This window comes from Euleptes europaea, chromosome 6 (assembly GCF_029931775.1).
Source record: "Euleptes europaea isolate rEulEur1 chromosome 6, rEulEur1.hap1, whole genome shotgun sequence".
Classification (NCBI taxonomy): Eukaryota; Metazoa; Chordata; class Lepidosauria; order Squamata; family Sphaerodactylidae; genus Euleptes; species Euleptes europaea.
In genome coordinates this window covers 19,733,095-19,754,471 of record NC_079317.1, presented here as the reverse complement: position 1 = coordinate 19,754,471, position 21,377 = coordinate 19,733,095, and the positions used below count along the sequence as shown (strand labels likewise).

Genomic DNA, 21,377 nt, shown 5'->3' with positions numbered 1-21,377 from the left:
TACAACTTTTGTGAGAAGCCCTGCTTCCCACCCTTTGAGGGTGCTTGGATTTTCTGCATTTGACAGCTTTCAAGCTGCTCAGCTGCTGAATGGAGGGACATAAGTCAGGGAGACTCAAGACCAGTCTGAAGAAAATCTTCCTCTCTCAAGGACAGTAAGAGCCTTTGGACAGAGTACCCCCTCACACAAATCTAACTGTTGAGAGAGAACGGACCTGGGGTGGAATTTCCCCTGCTTTAGGGAGGGTGTTGAGACCAGTAGTTCATTCATGAGCACGAAAAGAATTAGCTGCTCTCACCTCTCTAAATAACTGTGCATATCTTTTGGTCACACTGGAGTGTGACTACACTGGGTTTTTGTTTCTATATGATTTTTGTATGTATGGCAGCTGGTAGAATGGCTAGAAGAATAATTTTTGGACCTTTAGTGAGAACACATGTTGAAAAGTGGCCCTCAGTTTGTTTGTTTTTGAAAGTCCCTCCCCATATCAGATATGTCCGCAAGCCACAAATGGCTTAATTTCTCTCAAGTACAGAAATACCGACAAGCTCTTGTGACATAACCAGGAATGCCCTGGGACTGCGATCCCTGTGGCAAACTTTACCACATCATAATTATTTCAGTGGACATCTGAGTACGGATTCCCAGCGTAATTCTTAAAAGCTTTTTTCATAAATATTCCATGGCCTTTCCGAGAGTGTAATGTGTCTGCTGTGACATTAAATGAGGAAGCTGTTGGAAGGGGTGGGATGTCAACAATTTTATCCACCAATAGCACGCTCCTTTGGCACAAAAGCACATTCTTATCTTTACATCCCATAATGAGAAGGCAGAGCCAGGATTTGTTCCTGTAACTCCCTGGGTGGGTAGATGTACAGTTGCGAAGAAGAGGAGGAGGAAGAGGAAGGAGAGCCATTCATGCTTTCCTTACATTTCTTCTGCTTTCCCTGCCAGAGAAACTTGAGTTCTGTATTTTTCCCCCTGTGGTTTTCCTAAGCAGCGTTAAAGGAAACTTCTTTTTGCATGATGTCAGACTGCGAAGGAATGGCTGTGGGTAAGTGCCAGATTTATATTTACCGCACTGTCCAGAAATCCAGTTCACATTCTAAGATTGCAAAGGCGACGCATGAGAAACCTGCTTAGTTTTGAAGCAAATGTTCACTTGGAGTAGAGGAAGAAACAGCATTTAATGAGATTTTCCCTCTGTATTTTGCATAGCCATTATTGAAAATAGGTTTCAGAGGTTACTTGTTTATATTTTTCTTTATGTAAAGCTAAGGGTAATAGATGTATTTAAAAATTTAGCCTCTCTGGCACTGAAGTTTCTGGGTATGTAGTGATGATTATAAATGGAAAGATGGCTTCTCCTGCATAGAAAAATGGCAGTGCCCAAATTTGTCCTTTGGAGCACTCAGAAAAGAATGTCTGGGAATGGGACCAGAAACAAGCATCTTGCTGTAACCTACTTAGATCGCTTCGCAGTTACAAAACGCGTGCAGAGAAGGTGGCACAAAGTAATATTAAAAATAGATGCATTGCAGAAAATAGATGTACTAAATATATTTCTGCTTGAAAATGGCTCATTTGTTTCATTCCATTGTGGGACCCAGTGTATTGGGTGGGGGGTGGCTCTGGGCTAGAATATCTGCCTGGCATTCAGAAGATCCCTGGTTCAAGGCCTGGAATCTTCAGTTAAAAAAGGAATATTGAGTAATGATGTGAAAAACTCATGTCTGTAGGGTTGCCAGTTCTCTCTTCACCACTGGCGGGAGGTTTTTGAGGTGGAGCCTGAGGAGGGTGGGGTGTGGAGAGGGGAGGGACTTCAATGCCATAGAGTCCAATTGCCAAAGCGGCCATTTTCTCCAGGTGAACTTATCTCTATCGGCTGGAGATCAGTTGTAATAGCAGGAGATCTCCAGCTACTACCTGGAGGTTGGCAACCCTATGTGCCTGAGACCCTGGAAAGACCCTGCCAGCCAGAGTAGACAATATTGAATTTTATAGACCAATGATCTGACTCAGTGTAAGGCAGCTTCGTACACACATGGTTTTCCTATGAAGGGTCCCATCAAGGCACTGACTAGCAAGGTTGCTGCATCTTGTGCCTTTTAATAATGGCTCTGGACCAGAATACCAAAGTGTACTCCTTTACCACATCCTCATCTGTATAAGAGGTCAAGCCCTTTGATGTCCAGTACACACTTTCCAAGCCTAGGGTTGCCATCCTCCTGGGATTACAACTGATCTCCGGGTGACAGAGATCAGTTCAGCCTTAGAAAATGGCTGCTTTAGAAGGTGGACTCTATGGCATTATACCCTGCTGAAGTCCCTCCCTGCCCCAAACCCCACCCTCCTCAGGCTCCACCCCCAAAATCTTCAGGTATTTCCCAACCCAGAGCTGGCAACCCTATCCAAGCCCCTTAAGACAGCTTAGTAGGGTTGCCAACCTCCAGGTGGTGTAGGGTTGCCAACCTCCAGGTAGTTGAGATAAATATGCACAAGTACTAACAAAGTATGGCTGAGTAAACAATAGTACAAGGCTCAAACACTCAAATAGCAAAGATGTATATTTGAAGGTTACAATAGTGAAAGTGCAGGAAGTGACAAAAAGGAAACTTAACACAAAATCTATACACTAAGATCTAAAGGTCGATAAATATGATAAAGTCGAGACATAATTATTGACTTTATCATATTTATCGACCTTTAGATCTTAGTGTATAGATTTTGTGTTAAGTTTCCTTTTTGTCACTTCCTGCACTTTCACTATTGTAACCTTCAAATATACATCTTTGCTATTTGAGTGTTTGAGCCTTGTACTATTGTTTACTCAACCTCCAGGTAGTAGCTGGAGAGCTCCCACTATTACAACTGATCTCCAGCCGATAGAGATCACTTCACCTGGAGAAAATGGCTAGTTTGGTTATTGCACTCTATGGCATCGAAGTCCCTCCCCTCTCCAAACCCCGCCCTCCTCAGGCTCTGCCCCCAAAACCTCCCGCCGGTGGTGAAGAGGGACCTGGCAAGCCTAAGGTGGTGGCTAGAGATCTCCTGGGATTACAACTGATCTCCATCCAACAGAGATAAGTTCATCTGGAGAAAATGGCCACTTTGGAAGGTGGACTCTATGGCATTATATCCCATTGAAATCGCTCCCCTCCCCAAACCCCACCCTCCTCAGGCTTCACCCCCAACATCTCCAGGTATTTCCCAGCCTGGAGCTGGCAACCCTATTTAAGCTTGGGGGGGGGCAGATCTGCAGTAACAGACAACTAAAACTGAAAAAGACCATAACAACACAATGATGCAACTTTCTCTGCAAATAATACCCTGTTTATGATATCAGTTGCAAAATGCCCACCTAAAGAGAACGGCCTCGCGCTTCTCACAGAAGGTGAGTCCTGTACCACACTAACTTAGGGTGGCATTCCTTAATGGAGGAGCCACGCAGGGGGGGAAAAAAAGGCAGGCCCATACTGTGGCCAGATGTCCAACTGCTGTGGCAGGGGGGGATATAAATTTAAAGAATAAATAAACTTGAAGGGAGGTGCTGAAAAACCTCGTGACAATAAACAAGTAAAAATGTAGTACACAAAAAGCACCGTTCCAGATAAATCAATTGTATTTACATAGATTTCATGCCTTTATCCAATAAAACCATTGTGCTACTAGCTATAGAGGTTTAGAAACTGCAGCCTCTGTTTAATGCTAGTTTCCCCCCTCTTTGGTTAATTGTTCTGACAGGGAAAGGAATGAAACTGCAAAGTTAGCCTTTTTTTCTGCAGTTATGAATGGTTCTGTGCTTCAGAACACTTCACTCCCACTATAAAGAAATGCAAATAGGTATTTATATTTTTCTCTTTTCTAATGCAAAGATTGCCAGTGCTCAGATCTACGATAAAACCAGGTCTATTCTGTATCACAGAAAAGCAGATTCTGAGTTCAGAATACATTGTGCAAGTTAAGTTTATATTTGTGCATCGTTGCAGTAGAAAAGAAGAGGAAAATAGAAAGGGATATTTCTGCATGCCCCATCAAAAACACATCCTATGCTACAGCAGATTGTCTTGCCAGCAGAACCAGCCTCACTTTACAAGCTGGAACCATGGTCACTTATTAAGTACAGTGAACTATACCAAGGATGTAGGAGAGGACAGCCCGGTGGGAATCCAGTGACAGAGCCAGTATTTAGTCATATCTGGATGGCCGTTTTTATGTTCCATTTCCTTTTCCGGAAGGAAATGGCTTTGGATATAAACTTGAAAACAATTGGTGATGTGAATGTCTGTTTTACAGTGGGCGAAACTGCATCAGAAACTAATTTAACTACCACAAATTCTCCTGAATTTGGGGAGGGGCCATGGCTCAGTAGTAGAGCATCTGCTTTGCCTGTAGAAGGTTGCTAGTCCAATCCTCGACATATCCAATTTAAAGGAACAGACTGTAGGTGATGTGACAAACTTCCACCCGAGACCCTGGAGAGCCGTTGACAGTCAGAGTAAACAACATTGATAAGGCAGATTCAAGTGTATTCCTTTATTTTGATAATGTATTTAAATTCTAGGTATCCTTGCAAAACCACAATTCCAGGTTTGTTTGGAAGGAACTAAATATTAAACATGGAGCAAACCAAATAATACGTTGAATAAAGTTATTATATGCAGTCTTTCTGTTTAGGGGCTTCCTAGAGGCACCTGGTTGGCCACTGTGTGAACAGAATGCTGGACTTGATGGACCTTGGTCTGATCCAGCATGGCTCTTCTTATGTTCTTACCAAATTCCTTGCAAAAGCAAGAGTACATTTTCTCATATATTGTGGTAAGAGATAATGGAAATATTCCTATACTGTAAATGTATTTTATCAGAGCATTGGATGAAAGCCTTGCTCAGGTCAAAGGTTGCACTTCCTATTCAAGATCATTCTGTCCTTTCTTCCTAAACATGCTCAGTGGTACAAAAACTCTTGTACCCTCTTCCTTCCCTTTTGGCTGAGTATTGAGCTGCTGTTATGCCATCCATGATGATGGCTTCTAGAATAGAATAATAGAATCATAGAGTTGGAAGGGACCACCAGGGCCATCAAGTCCAACCCCCTGCACAATGCAGGAAATTCACAACTACCTCCCCCCTCCACACCCCTAGTGACCAGAAGATGGCCAAGATGCCCTCCCTCTCATCATCTGCCTAAGGTCACAGAATCAGCATTGCTGACAGATGGCCATCTAACCTCTTCTTAAAAACCTCCAGGGAAGGAGAGCTTGCTTACCACCTCCCGAGGAAGCCTGTTCCACTGAGGAACCGCTCTAACTGTTAGAAAATTCTTCCTAAGGTGGCTAATTACATTCTTGGCTAGGGTTGCTAAGCCCCCTCCCCACCCCCGCAGCTTCCAGAAGGGCACAGGGGGAGGTAGGGTTGCCAGATCGAGGTTGGGAAACTCCTGGTGATTTGGGTGAAGGAGCCTGAGGAGGACAGGGACATCAGTTGGGTTCAATGCCATAGAATCCAGCCATTTGGCATAATGCATTCCTGGGAAGAGTATTATTGTACATCCTTTTAAGCAACTTCTGATGCAACTGATGAAGAAGCATGAAACGGTCTTTACTGGAACACCGTTTCACGTTTATTTTAGTTGCATACCTTCTATTATTTGGGTGCTCGCTTTTTGAAGCCTCAGGCTAATTGCTCCACAGCATGTTTCAGTGAAGCTGCCAGCTTATCAGATGGCACAATGGCATCCTTTCTGCTGCTACTCCCACACTCTAAAGTTTGGGCAAACCATCGACCTTTCATCATAATCAAGGACTCTAGCTGTGTTTGGGGAAAGCTGCAGCTGTATTTCTTACTTTGGGCTGCTGTGTTGTATTGTTGTTCTCTGTATTGTATCTCTAGCGAGTGCTCTTTGTTAGAAGTATAACATACACTATTACAATTTATTTACAACATTTACATAATATCAGTTTATGTTATTATTTTGGCTATACGTGCTGTGATTTCTGTTGTTGATCAGTCTACAGCATTGTCCCTTCGTTGTTTAGCATACAGTTTCACAAACAACAGAAATGCAGTATAAAATAATTTTCCAAAAAATGGAGGAAGAGAGTGCCGAAATGAAAACCATAATAATTATGGTCATGTGCTTATATGCTTCCCTTTCAGATGTTTAAAAAATGTGTTATTATTTTGTTACATGTGAAGCGGCTCTCAGAGCAACAAGCGTTAATGCTGCAATCCTATGTAACGTTTACCTGGGAGTAAGTCCTATTGAACAAAGTTGGACTTCTGAATAAACATGCATAGGATTGCACCATGGACCACTCAAAACCAAGTATGCATCTTGACAGATGTCAAGTAACCTTATTCTGAAATATCACTGTTCTGATTGGAGAATTAGGATCTGGTGTATGCTGTGTTTTTGGTATGGACTTCTCAAGGCCTTGTTTGTACGTTGACCAATTTCCGTGTGTTTATGTGGATGTGGCTACATATATTTGTTTGGATTCAGCAAAGCGCAAGCAGAGGCTGGGATTCAGTTCAGTTCCTCTTATGCAAGCAATAGCGCTAGACGTATGGCACCAGAAACCAGGAGGAACCAGTCGATAATTACTTGGACAATTGTGCAAATAGAAATGCAAGCTTGGATACAATATCTTAGCGCAGTGGTTCCCAACCTGGGAATATTTCAAGGGGTCTGCGCATCCATATGTTCATTAAGCATTGTTATCTTGATCTTTTTGTCATTATGCATTTTTTCAATTGCCCTGACCTGGATGGCCCAGGCTAACCTGATCTCGTCAGAATCTTGGAAACTAAGCTGGGTTGGCCATAGTTAGTATTTATATGGGAGACCATCAAGGAAGTCCAGGGTCCCTGTGCCTAGGCAGGCAATGGCAAACCACCTCTGAACATCTCTTGCCTTGAAGAACTCTAGGAGGTTAAGGTCATCATAAGTCAACTGCAACTTGACAGCACTTTCCTCCACCACCATCATTTTCTCCATCAATAGATACTAGGGGTACTAGGTTTTTTTTTTTTTACCTTATCAGCTTTTTAAATGGTCTTCTTCTGTTTTATAGATAGTTTTTAAGCTGCTTACATACAATGGCTTGTGCTTTAATGGCTTGTGGTTTTTAACTGCAAGCCGCCTCAAGCAAGGCTCTGAAGAGATGGCATGGAAATAATTCAATCAAACAAACAAATACTAATAGTACAGCTTCTAACATGTGGGGAGGGGCTGCAAAATTTCTTGATGTTAAAAAGAGGTCCTCATATTTGACAGGCTTCCTCAGGAGGTGGTGAGCACGTTTTCCCTGGAGGTTTTTAAGAAGAGGTTAGATGGCCATCTGTCAGCAATGCTGATTTTATGACCTTAAGCAGATGATGAGAGGGAGGGCATCTTGGTCATCTTCTGGGCATGGAGTAGGGGTCACTGGGTGTGTGTGTGGGGGGAGGTAGTCGTGAATTTCCTGCATTGTGTAGGGGGTTGGACTAGATGACCCTGGTGGTCCCTTACAACTCTATGATTCTATGATCCTTCATCACTCCAGGAAAATAAGTATGAAAGAACCGTACAGGCAGATACAGTTATGTAGCTATGTCCCATAGGAATGTTGTCTGACCAAACAGGAAAGCTGTGTTTACTGAACCAGAAGGCCAACCCATCGAGCTCAGTGTTCTCTCCTCTGGCTAGCTGTGCCTCTCCAATGTCCCTTCGAGAAGCCTGCTTACCAATGATGAGACTCTGGATGTTGAAGGTGGGACATTGTATCTGCTTTCTATGAGCTTCAACCATTGTGCAGGGGCTTCTGCATCAAGCCTTAAATATAACAAGGTTTTTCAGAGTTCGGGAAACTGTACCAACGCACAAATCTGGCACCAATATAAGTAAAGCAAGGGCAAGCGTAATGTGATCGCAGCTGCACAAAACAACCGGTATACAAACATGCTGCGGCATTCAAAATAAGTTGCAAGCAAAGGGGAAAGACTGTACTACTGTCGGTAACATAGACCTTAGCATTAGCAGGGAAGGGGATACGGCGGCAAGGTCAGGCCAAGGCAGACATAGGCTTAATTCACTCTTTTTAGCCCCAGGTTCTTGGCTTCAGTAATGAAAGTGGAATATATTTTCCCTCCTGGGATTCCCATAGTGTTATACCAATATTTCAAGATAAGTGAAGCATGCACATGAAAGGTTTTGCCTGTTCTCCATTTGTTTTCCAGTATTCTGCATGCATGAAGAGCCAGCAGGGTGTAATGGTTAAGAGCAGCAGACTCTAATCTGGAGAACCCGGTTCAATTCCCGCTCTTCCACATGAGGAATGCTAGGTGACCTTGGTCTAGTCACAGTTCTCTCAGAGCTCTCTCACCCCACGCGGAGGCAGGCAATGGCAAGCCACCTCCGAATGTCTCTTGCCTTGAAAACCCTTCGGGGTCACCCCAAGTCAGAGGCTTGCAGTCTCTGTCTCTCTTTCTCACTCTCTTTGAATGGTGTGTTGAGCCTCGCACGTGCTCTCTCTGTTGCTCGCTGTCTGTCTGTCTCTCTCTGGGCAGCTCACGTGGAGCAAGTCCAGGCAGGTGCACTGAGCTTTCCCCCACACCCTCCTTCTTGGTGGCAACAGGGAACACCGAGACCCCTGCCGGGAGCCACCACCAACAGGCTGGGGTAAGTGCATTCTCTGCACTTGCGCAGAGAACGCTTTTTTATTGGGGGAGAATTTACCCCCCTATTTAAAAAAAATGTCAGATTTTTCTACAGAAACATCTGTTTGGGGTGAATGAGCCCCTTATCTGTGGATTTAAGTATCCGCTGGCATGGGGTACATGTGAGAATTAGATATATATTAGATATATGTGTCGGTCCTCTAAAAATCACAGCAATTTCCCCTCCTTGTTTCTCCTTCCAAAATCCAAATGATCCTAGAGGTAAAGAGAATTTTAAAAATCCCCAGCATCCATTTGCCAGGAACACCCGTGACACTAGTTGATGATTGAAAAAGAATTATCAGTCTCTTTGGGAGAAGGGGCTTGCTTTGGCTGTCTTCCTCAGTAGCAATTAGATTGGCACGCTGGTGCTATCCATTAGCTGTAAGTACATAGATGTTCCGCCATCTCTACAAGTAGATAAAAGCATAACACATCAATTATTTAAGTGCTTTCCCCACTGTGTATTATTTCCTTTTGTAAAGCTGTGATGTTCAGTCCCTACAGGGCCAACACTGCCTTTTATGCAGTCGGCATTTTGATTAGACGTGAGCTGCGCAATCATTACCATTCCGATGGCCGCCTCTTTGACAAACCTGTGAAGTTGAGCAAAAGGGTCTGGAAGTGTTGTTTTCCTTTCCCCCTTTCCTCTACCTCCTCTTCCAGGAAAATAAATGATAATTGGACTCTTTGAATGGCACGATGAGGAATATTTGTTCATAGACCTTTCCTTGCGCTACAGGGTATGGTGAATTCAGACGTGACAAGATACAGATTACTTTGCTGAAAAGGGCACTACGTTCTTGTTCATTTAGTGAGATGCTGTTGAAAAACTGAACGTTGAATTGGATTTTTAGCTTTGTGCCAGGTTGGGTATGGCTTGCTGGTATTTCTTTAAGTATTTGAACAGCTGTCACTTAGAGGAGGGCAAGGAGCTGTTCCTGGTGGCAGCAGAGGATAGGACTCGTGTGACGGATAAGGGGTCAATCTGCAGCAAGAGCTGACAGACCAAGAGTGGGCGGAGCCAGAGAGCTGACACTCTGAGCTCTGAGAAACAGAAAAGCATTCAAAGCTTGGGACCCAGCCTGAGAGGAGGCTGTGAAAGTAGTCAAAGCTTGGGACCAGCCAGAGAAGGCTGTGATAGATTGGAAGCTTGGTAGCGAGACTGAGCGGAGGCCAGACTGTACTCTGTGAACCTGAGGGGTTCTGTTAAAGCCAAAGCTATTGAAACACACAACCTGTGGGAGTGACAGGAGTGAGAATTGGGTTAGAGAGGGCCCATTCTCAAGTCACAAAGGGGAATTAGTCTCTGAGTTAGAGCTATTCCGGTAGCAGGGAGGTGTGGAGGATTAAAGCCACTAAGGTGGGGTAGTCAGAGAGAGCTAGGCTGGGGACAGAGTCCGAGAGTCTGCGTCTGAATCATAGTTCTGAGGGATAGAACTAAGCTTGAAACTAAGAACGAAAGGAACTTGAGTGAATAAAACATCTAAGCTATTTCTCTGAAGTAATCTTGCGTATATAAATCTGTCTCTGAGTTTTCCCTCCAAATTCTACCTTTTTCTTGAAAATCAACCTCTGTGAGTTCTGTTCAATAAACTTCCCTGTTTTGTCTGTTTAAGTTAAAAAGCCTCTTGTCTCCTATTTCTCATTGAGGTACCGTATTTTTCACTCCATAGGACGCACCTGACCATAAGACACACCTAGTTTTTAGAGGAGGAAAACAAGAAAAAATCCTCTAAAAACTTGTCTTATGGAGTGAATGCTGGCTGGGCGCATGCGTGTCTGGACGGTGCGAGCCGGCCTTCCCTGCCCTGACAACCAGCTGGGAGGCGGGCGGGGCCGCACAGAGCCGGCTGGGTGCATGCGCGTTGGGACGGCGCAAGCCAGCGCACGTGCCGAGCCGGCTCTGTGCGGCCCCACCCGCTCCCAGCTGGCCATCAGGGGGGAACGCCGGCTCGCGCCGTCCATGGTACAGAAAGTCGGCATATAAAAACCAACTCTTCTTCTAATTAGAATTGGGCCTCTGCACTTCTCATAAGTGATTTTAAAAACAAAACAATAAAAGCTCCTATCATGGAAAGAAGGCCAGAGTTCATCTGGCTTGGCCCTGCTACAGCGTCAGAATTTGGGGTGCTGAAGATGTGGCAACCCTAAACAGGTATAAAACACATGTGACTTTTTAGCGAGAGAGCACTGAGCACCACTTCTTTCGCAGCTAAAGGCAGTTTCATCAGAAGTGGTGAGTTCTTTCGCATTTCCCTCCCTTACCGCACCAAGACAGAATTCTGTAAGGCACTGGTCACCCAACCTCGCCTTTTAAAATTGCCAGGAATTTAAAGTGACAGCGACCCCCTGGGCAGCAGGCCTGTGGATGATTTTAAAAAAATCAGGTAAGAATGCTTGGACAAAGGAATGTGTGTGCAGGAATAACGTTATCCAAATGGGGCTTGCAACAGTGTTAAGAATGATCTTGCTGAGACACATCAATGAGAGCTTGTCAGGAAATATACCCTGGCTGTGCACAAAGCATTTTCAAGAGCAACCTCCCCCCCACCCATGAGCCATGGATGTTGCAAACAACAAAAGATCACAGCGCATCCAGATTCATGCTATGTTGCCTACATCTACCCCAGGAGGCCTTACATGTTGCCTACATCTTCCTCCCAGGAGGAGTTAATACACACACACACACACACACACAAGTAAAGCAGCTCCATAGTGCTACCTGATTGAAGATTTCCAAACACTGGATGTTCAAAGATACGAAGCTGCTGGAGTTCCTTTCTTTAACCGTAGGGAAAGGGTAACGTTTCGGGTCATGTGAAAATCCGAGAGCATCTTGATCAATGAAAAGGCCGTCTCCTAAGAAGTTTTCAGCTGGAATAAATTTTGTTAGTCTTTAAAGTGCCACCGGAGTCCTGTTTTCTTTTTCTCTTAAGAAAGGAAAGGAGATTGGGGGGTTGAAATCCATCCCAGAGTTTTGCGACACAGCATCATAGAGGGGCACATAAGTTTTAGTGGGGTTGGATCCACTCATAGTAGTGGCTGAAACACTGTTGGGACAGTTGGGGGCAGGAAGGACTGAAACAGCACACCTGACCTCTGAAATTACAGCTGTCTGTCCATATCCTTAATGGTACATAATGTACACGCACGTCCATCCATAATACCATAAAGGATTTGGGCTTATTTCAGATGCTGGATTAAGAGAAACCTGGCATCAGATTCTCTTTTGAGTCAGAGCCAAGCCACGCTGAGTGATTTTGTAAAAGCGTGATTGCTTTTTTTTTTAATGGTAGCAATCACATTTGTGCTCCAGCATCTTTAACAATCAAGACAGGGAGGGTTACTTGGGAAAATACACCAGCATAATTTTTTGCATCAATAACTCTACAGGCTCTGTGCCTTAAGTTCAGAGATTCCTTATGAAGATTTTGCTGTCTTGAGCTAAGAAAAAAATGGCATTAAAATAAAATAGCAACAAGAGACCCAAGTCTGTCATAATAACTGAAAAACAGAATTCGATCACTATGAAAGCAATGGAAAGAAGAAGAGTTGGTTTTTATATGCCGACTTTCTCTACCACTTAAGGGAGACTCAAACCGGCTTACAATCACCTTCCCCCCCCCCACAACAGACACCCTGTGAGGTAAGCGAGGCTGAGAGAAGGTGACTTGCCCAAGGTCACCCAGCTGGCCTTATGTGTAGGAGTGGGGAAACAAATCCAGTTCACCAGATTAGTCTCCGCCGCTCATGTGGAGGAGTGGGGAATCAAACCTGGTTCTCTAGATCAGACTCCACAGCTCCACAACTAGTATTAGAAGTTACTTGGTGTGCTTTATTCAGCCACTAGATGTCTCTGCATGCTACAATGACATTCAAAGCAGGGTGAGGTCCTGGTGTGGACCCCAGTGAGAGATGGAGACCATGCCAGCGATTGAGCTGAGTGGCATATTTTTGAGTGGTTATTCCTTGTAGAGGTTTGCTTTGTTTTGGTAAGCCATGTCCTCTTTCTCAATTGCATTCTGCAAAGCAGCCCGTCCTTATATACCAGCTGTGGTGAATGAGTCACTGCGCTGTTTCTTTCCATTCTCTTGGGTGACTGTAGTGTGTGAAACCGACTGGTTTAAGACAGCAAGGAGTCCTGACAATCCCTTCGAGAAATGAGACCTTGTTTACACTCATGAGAACTTGTTTCTGCGAGGTGTGGTGGTTTGCAGTTTCTGTTTTGATAGTAAATTTGCAGTGCAGGCTCATCTGCTACATAACATAATGGAATTGTATCTTGCGCCTGCAAACACAGTTGGGTGGTTCATAGACCAATGAGTTCTCCTTCTTTCTCTCTATGCATCAATGTGCATGGTACTTACAAAATACAAGAAGACAGGTCTGCGTCCTGAGTTGTAATAGTGGGAGATCTCCAGCCACCACCTAGAGGTTGGCAACCCTATATATGAACTGGATCTGGGTTGGCCAGGAGTACCTGATGAGTTCAATTCATAATTAAGCAGAGACTTGTGCCCAGGCGGTTGAGACCCATGCTCAGTGTTGTGGCTACCAAGCCGTAGTCTGTACATTCCCTGAAGACCATCAAGGTTGGTGGTCCTCAGGGTCTTGGGTAGAGGTCTGTCGCACCATATACTACCTGACCCTTTTAAAGTGGAGATGGCAGGGATTGAACCTGGGACCATCTGCGTGCAAAGCAGATGCTCTGCCAATAACTCAGGACCCATCCCCCAAGGCAGACAGGCCGTCACAGCCTAAGAGCAGCTTGCCTGGCTTGCAGAACAAGGTGCTGGCAATGGCCATTTATGTGTGGGAGCTTTTGCCTTGGATTTGCCGCTTTCTAGACGCACATTTTTCCCATCTGAGTTCTCAAAACTCAAAAATAACCCCTCAGGCAGAGTTTTGAGAATTCTGATGGGGAAAATGTGCATCTAGAGAGCGGCAAATCCAAGGCAAAAGCTCCCACGCATAAATGGCCACTGAGACGACGTGCCCAAATCTGAGCCAACTCCATTGGCTTGCTGTGTCAGCTGACAGTTGCTGAACTAGTTGCTGCACTGCCCCTTTCTGGCCACAAATAGTGCCAGACCCTCAATTCAACAGCCCAGCAGGTTATTCTTCTGGCAGGCTTCAAAAGGGGAGGTTTTTTTCCCCTGCACCCCAATTGTATGGTTGCCAGCCTCCAGGTGGGGTCCGAGGATCCCTCAGAATTGTACACCACATGAAGCTGCCTTATACTGAGAGCCAGTGTGGTGTAGTGGTTAAGAGCCATGTTTTGGAGCGGTGGACTCTGATCTGGAGAACCAGGTTTGATTCCTCACTCCTACACACACAGCCAGCTGGATGACCTTGGGCTAGTCACACTCCCTCAGCCTCACCTACCTCACAGGATGTCTGTTGTGGGGAGGGGAAGGGAAGGTGATTGTAAGCCGGTTTGATTCTTCCTTAAGTGGTAGAGAAAGTTGGAGTATAAAAGACTTCTTCTTGTTCACGATAGAATCTGGTGCTTGGATCACTACTATCAAATACTGGTTACGCTCTCATTTTCGATCCCCCCCAAGTAGTTTATTGGCAGCTTTACATACTGACTCAACTGTTTCTAGATGGTCTCGGCTTATCTTAAATAGGATCAGATCACTAGGGATTGATCTTGATTCCTTGTCCAATTCCAGTGAATTATATATTTTTAGGTCAATCCAAAAAAGGATATGGGACAGTGATTCCCAAATAATAAAAGCCGGTGCTGAAGGTATCTGCTCCCCTCGTTTTTTAGGCCTTTCTTATCAAACAAACTCTATGGCCCAGTATTTTTTTAACTTAACTATACCCTCTCACCGTAGAGCATTTTTTATGGCCAGATTTAATATATTCCCTTCAGCTGTTGTTAGTGGTAGATACAAGGGAATACCACGCGAAGCAAGATATTGTAGGTGTCAATGCAAAGAACCTGACACAATACAACATATTCTCTTGTACTGTCCACTTTTCACACAGCTTCGATGCAGCTTAATTAGCTCCCTTCCTCAATTTACTATTGCAATGACTACTGGAAACATAGCCCATTTATTGGATGACAAAAGCTTTGAAGTTACCACTCAAGTAGCCGAGTTCCTGGCCAAGGTCCTAAAGGAGGGAGAAAGAAGGAGGGGAACCCTCATTTAATTGTTTATTATAATATTTACCGATGAACTGTGTATTTATTCTTTTTTAGATCCATATCTAGCTGCTTTACATGTTTGTTTTGTTACTGTTAATGCCAATAAAGGTTCTGTTTTCTGTTTTCTGAAACCAGTCAACTTTCAACACCATTGGTCCATCAAGGTCAGTGTTATCTACTCAAACTGGTCGTGTCCCTCCAGAATCTCAGTTATAATTGATCTCCAGACAACAAACATCAGTTCCCCTAAAAAAAAGAGGCTGCTTTGGAGGAAGGATGCTATGACATTATACCTTACTGAGGTCCCTCCCCTCCCCAAACCCTGTCCTCCTCAGGCTCTACCCCCAAGTCTCCAGAAATGTTCCAATGTGGAGTTGGCAACCCTAAGTAATTGTTAGTGTCCCGGGTTCAACACCCTGCCTATCTCTTACAGAAAAGCCCTGGGTTGTAAGAGGGACTTTTGTAACAGACAATGGGCAAAAAAATGTGATATTTCTTGATGCCTTTATGAATGAGCACAATGTAACACAATGGCAAGTATTAGAACACAGAAGCTTAATAGTAACCTTGCTGATTGTATCCAGACTGAGATGTCTGAACATTCATGAGAAGTGAGTGCAAAAATAGCTTTCAGCTGTGAATGAATACCAGAGAAAAAATTTCCACCCATTACAGTCTTTCTCGACTATTAACTCTGCTCCTAGAGGAGCTAATGTTTCTCTGACGGTATATTATAAACCTATAATTCTATCAAGGGATCTGGTGACAACCGAAAAACCCACAATAGTGAAATGAAAGTGGGTTCTTTATTTCACTCGTACTTCCCAAGAGGGAAACGGAGCTCTCTAATTATGCTCATTTAAGGTATATTATTTAATGTTATTGGGAGGAGAACTCTCATTAGGCCTAATTTCCAAGCTCTATCAATTGTGGGTTCAAAAGTCCACCTGGAAGTGTATAATTTAGAACAGAGTCTGTGGGAAAAGAAATGGAAAGAAAAGAGTTTGTGACGGGGAAAAGCTCAAGTGTGTATAATAAGCGCCCGGTTGGATCAGCTTGCCTTGACAGAAAGGTTCCTCTCTCTGACAGGCTTGTGTATGAAATGAATCACACTTTGACTCATCTGTGTATGTATTTTATGTATTTCAGGAACATGTACATGCTTTTCTGCTAGCTCAGGGCAGTCTGAAGTAATGCCTCAACAAAAGAAAAGCATAAATAAAGAAACAAACAAATAAATAAATACATTAAGCAGGAATTGTGTCACGTTCTGCTAATTGCTTCACAGCCAGCTCAAGTCCACACTGTGACAAGATCCCCTCATGAAAAAGCCCTTAAAGAGAGGGGTGGCTGTCTATCCGTCTACCCATCCATTAATTTTTTATCCCATCCTTCTTCCAAGGGGTTCATGATGGCATACATAAGTTCTATTTATTCTCATAACCCAGTGAGATAGGGTGAGCTCTGAAAGAGAGCGAGAGAAGCCTGTTCACGTGGTACTGTGAACGAGGGTTGCCAACTGCCAGGTACTAGCTGGAGATCTCCAGCTGTTACTACTGATCTCCAACCAATAGAGATCAGTTCACCTGGAGAAAATGGCCGCTTTGGCAATTGGACTCTATGGCTTTGAAGCCCCTCCCCTCCCCAAACCCTGCCCTCCTCAGGCTCCACCCCAAAAAACTCCCGCCGGTGGCAAAGAGGGACCTGGCAACCCTACTGTGAACACATGTACAACTTGCATAGCGTACTCTTGATTTTTCTTTACACATGCACGGAGTGATTCTCACATTCCATTCCATTGTAACTGGGGGGGGGGCGTTTGCCCACCACTGCTTGAAGTGGTGTTGGGAGAATTTTCTTTTAATGCAGCATCACATACTTACCAGAAGTGACAAAGGCTAGCTCTTGGAATTAGTAGAAACTCTGTGGTTTTACCTAGAGCTACCCTTTGTCACTTCAAGTAAGTACATAAGGCTGCATTTAAATATATATATATATCCCGTGATGCTGTCCTCCCAACTCTCCCACTGGTTGTCAGGCAGTGTTTGGCAACTCTGTGCAACATGTACAGCTGGATGTGTGAGTCAAACCCCACATTTATCCAGATACTTGTCCCCAGTGGAAGCAGCAGCCCTCAGTTTTAAAGTTATCGATAAACAACAATAAAAACCACCAGAGATAAAACACAGACTGGACCTGGATGGCCCAGGCTAGCCTGATCTTGTCAGATCTTGGAAGCTCAGCAGGGTTGGCTGTGGTTAGTACTTGGATGGAAGACCACCAAGGATGTCCAGGGTTGTGACACAGAGGCAGGCAAAGGCTAAGCCACCTCTGAATGTATTTTGCCTTGGTGGTGGGGAGATGCACTTGCCACTGCATCATGTTTAAAAAGTGTTTTATGGGATGTTCAAAAGATGTTTTATGGGATCAGCTGTGGGGCTTTTTCATGCCATGCGACTGGAGGGTTGCCAGATAAATCCTTGGCCCTGCTCCTATGCCTGAAATAAACACTGAAAATCCTATGGGGTTGCCATAAGTCAGCTGTGACTTGACAGCAGTTTCCACCACCACCAGAAAAATACTTTTGTCCTTGTGTGGCCCTGATATGAAAATTGTATTTCCTTCCTTCCTTATTTTATGGGTAGTCATCTTTCTCGCAGAAAGTTACATACGAAAGGCCCTGCTGAATCAGACAAAGGTCCAGCAGTCTGTTCACCCAGTGGCCAACCAGGTGCCTCCAGGAAGCCCACAAACAAGATGACTGCAGCAGCACCATCCTGCCCGTGTTCCAAAGCACCTAATAGTTTAAATGCATTACAAAAATTAAAGCGAACAATAAATATAATAAAGCATTTACAGACTTTCAACAAACATAAAAAATTATAGTAATATCTCCTTCACAGCAATGGCCTCCTGGAAAGTTCATTTTTATACATTCCATGGAATGAATTTAGTGAGGCAGCCTTCCTAACCTTGTCGGGTGAGGCCCCCAACAGTGAATTCTGAGGTATGGACTGCTGCTGATTGCCAGTGTGGTGTAGTGGTTAAGAGTGTAGACTAATATTTGGAGGACCCAGGTTTGAATCCCCACTCATGCCATGGAAGCTTGCTGGGTGACCTTGGGCCAGCAGCCACACTCTCTCAGCCTAAACTACCACGCAGGGTTGCTGTGAGGGTAAAATGGAGGAGGGGAGAATGATGTAAGATGCTTTGGATCTTCATTGGGGAGAAAGGTGGGGTACAAATGAATTAAAAGATAAATAAATAATAAACCTGCTGGCACGTTAGGACCGTGCACATTTGCACAGTTTGCCTTTTACAAGAAGAAGAAGAAGAAGAAGAAGAAAGAAGAAGAAGAAGAAGAAGAGTTGGTTTTTATATGCCGACTTTGTCTGCCACTTAAGGGAGACTCAAGCCAACTTACAATCACCTTCCCTTCCCCTCCCCACAACAGACACCCTTTGAGGTAGATGAGGCTGAGAGAGAGTGACTAGCCCAAGGTCACCCAGCTGGCTTCATGTGTAGGAGTGGGGAAGCCTCCGCCGCTCATGTGGAGGAGTGGGGAATCAAACCCTGTTCTCCAGAGTCCACTGCTCCAAACCACAGCTGTTAACCACTACACCACACTGTTGTGACTTTTTCAGGCTTGTTCTGGCCCTCAAACTCAGGTTGCTCTGCTCCAAATGTGCAGAGCCCACAGAGAGGGTTTCACGACAGTTAGCAATATGGTGATAGATTCGCAAATCTATATTTACAAGTGTAAAATTGATGGCAGAGTGGTTTGACTGGTGTCTCTTGCGAGCAAGTAGAAAAACAGTAGTTTTGTCAAGTTGCAAAAAGAAAACTTTCAGATTGGGATGTTTAGAATGTCTGGGAATGATGTTCAGTTACAGTTAGTAGACATGCCCTAAGATGGTTATAAAAGAGAGGGATACATTCCTAGTCTAATTCAAATAATAACTGGCCAAAGTGGAGTTAAAGAACTTACACCGGCAGCAGGCATGAAAAATCAATTTGTTTTCATAAGGATTTATACAGAATTTTTCAGGTCATTTGGATAAATTCTTTTGCAGACTGACAATGTCCTTTAAAACCTGTATAAGCCTGTTAGAAGCCTCTGAGTCTTAGCAGATTGATTACAATTGCCAAATGTCAGTAGTTAGGGACTGTTTGAAGACATTTGTTCCCTATATTCCTTTCTGGTGCACTTAAAGGTACCTACACTGCTTCTTCCACAGCAACAATGCTGGGATCGAAGAAAAGGAAAGGAGCCAAAGCAAGTAGTTTTGGTCGCAACTCTGAAACAAATGTTATCTCCAAACGTTTGTAACTGCAGATCATAGCTAAAACAAAACAAAACAAAACCCTCTCCCTGACATTTTGCCTTTTTGCAATGTCTCTAAAACTTCTGATGGCTGAGATACATTTTGGGTGAAATCAAGCAAGGCTCTTTGCTGTCTTTCCCCAGCAGGCCCAATGGCACCTTGGCAAACCCACTTTGGAAAATGGTGCAGAAAGCTAATATTAAATCCTCCCTCTTGTGTTGGGGCTGCGCTTCTGTTCACAGATTTCCCAGCATCTTGTTCAGCTTGAATTAAAACTGTAGGCAGATTTTTCTTGGATACCTCATACTTTGAAAGCTGCAGTACTGCAGTCGAAGCTCCGCTCACAACCTGAGTTTGATCGTGAAGGTTTCAGGTAGCCGGCTCAAGGCTGACTTCCGAGGTCGGTAAAATGAGTTCCCAGCTTGCTGGGGGTAAAGCGTAGACGACTGGGGAAGGCAGTGGCAAAACACCCCATAAACATAGTCTGACCAGTAGACGTGATGATGTGATGTCACCCCATGGGCCAGTAATGACCCGGTGCTTGCACAGGGGACTACCTTTACATTAATAATAATTATTTAAGGAGGGGCCACCTTAGCTCATCTGCTTTGCATACAGAAGGTCTCAATTTCAATCCCTACCACCTGCAGTTAAAAAGGGATCAGATGGTAGGTGATATGAAAGATCTCCACCTGAGACCTGGGAGAGCTGCTGCCAGTCAGAGTAGACAAGACTGACCTTGTTAGACCACTGCTCTGACTCAATACAAGGCAGCTTCTTGTACGTGCTCAGAGAACTCCACCCCCTGTGTTTCAAAGAGTTATACCCTTCTAAGCCTATTGACTTCAGTGGAATTAGGAGGATGCTGTGGATTGCACTGTATGTGAAGCACTGATCTGGACATTCCTGTTGACTGGAAAGGGGGAAAGCTTTCAGTAGTGACTCATACAGGGATGCAATGGGCTGCCTCCTCAGTGAGCTGCTCTGTAGCAGGTTGATTTAAAGATCCAATCTCACCCAGCAGAGAGACGTGACAGAATTATTTGCTCCAGAGGAGGCCAATTGGAGGAAGGCATGCCAAAGCAATGAATCAGGCAGAGATACATTGGGCAGCCTGCTTTGTGGTCCTCTCTAGAGCCTTTCCTCGTTTAGTTTGCCCCTTTTTCACAGTGCTTGCTGTTTGGGAACGTCTGCCGTGAGTCTTCTCTTTGCAGGTAGAGTGCTCCCCTTCCACATGCACTGTACAGCACAATGTCCGGCATTTAGCAATAATTCAGAAAGATGAGAGGAAGATGGGTTATTCACCCACCCATCCATTATGTATGGTTTGGATGCTTTGTCTATTGCCTTTTGAACTGGGACTTGCAGGGCTATTCCACAGAGTCTGAAATGCGGGAGAGGGGGATGTTTTGAACTGAACGAGCTGGGCTTTGTAGCGGGGAGCTTTCAAGGGTTCGCTCCAGTGCTTTGCATTTAAGGCTGTGCTTCCGAATAAGGATGTCAGAGGCTGACTGTGAAATATGCCAAGCTTGTCTATGATTTTATCATGAGGCCCGTATTAAATTCATTGCTCCCCTGATCAGTGGATTCCCCGATAAGCCAGTAGAGTTCCTGATTAAGCGGTTCCTGATGGGTGAAACTCCACACTTTTGCTCCCAACTGCCAAATTTTGTGCCATCACAATTAAAACTTGCAAAAATAAGATGGGGAAAATTATTAAACGTTGCTATACTTTTAGAAATATTAAGATGTTACGTTAATTCCTGTGACATGTTTTAACATTCAACATTTTAATATCCTTAGTCTTTTATCTAATTTTGTGATTTATATTAGTTTTGCAGTTCTGTTAAGTCAGATAATTTTATGTATGAACATTTGGCTGGTCAAACAGACCATATCAATAAATACATACAAGTCTGTCTACGAATCAGTAACAGTCAGGTTCATGTAAATAAAAAAAATTGTCATTTTCCATGAGCCAAAAAAAGAAGCAATCTTCTTACATATGATACACTTTTAAATAGGGCCAGCCCAAGGGCTTTTCATGCCCTAAGCAAATTATGGCTTGGGTGCCCTCTACCGCATTTAATATAGAGGGAAAAATGAAAAGTCTCATAATAACACACAAATAAAGACACATACATAGAGGCCATTTATGCAGGGCTGTTTCCCCGCGGTCACCCCTGCTGACT

General features: G+C 44.1%; 1 protein-coding gene across 3 annotated transcripts in view; it reads left to right on the top strand.

Moving 5' to 3' along the window:
• The first annotated feature begins 839 nt into the window (after nt 1-839).
• The window catches only part of EML1 (EMAP like 1), a 148,582-nt gene continuing 128,044 nt past the window's right edge, over nt 840-21,377 (top strand). The window contains exon 1 of one of the 3 annotated variants that reach the window (XM_056850902.1): nt 840-1,054. In XM_056850902.1, coding sequence (XP_056706880.1) covers nt 1,024-1,054 — 31 coding nt within the window. In that variant the 5' untranslated portion in view covers nt 840-1,023. The remainder of the gene's footprint in view (nt 1,055-21,377) is intronic. The other 2 variants (XM_056850905.1, XM_056850907.1) reach the window with 2 other exon arrangements.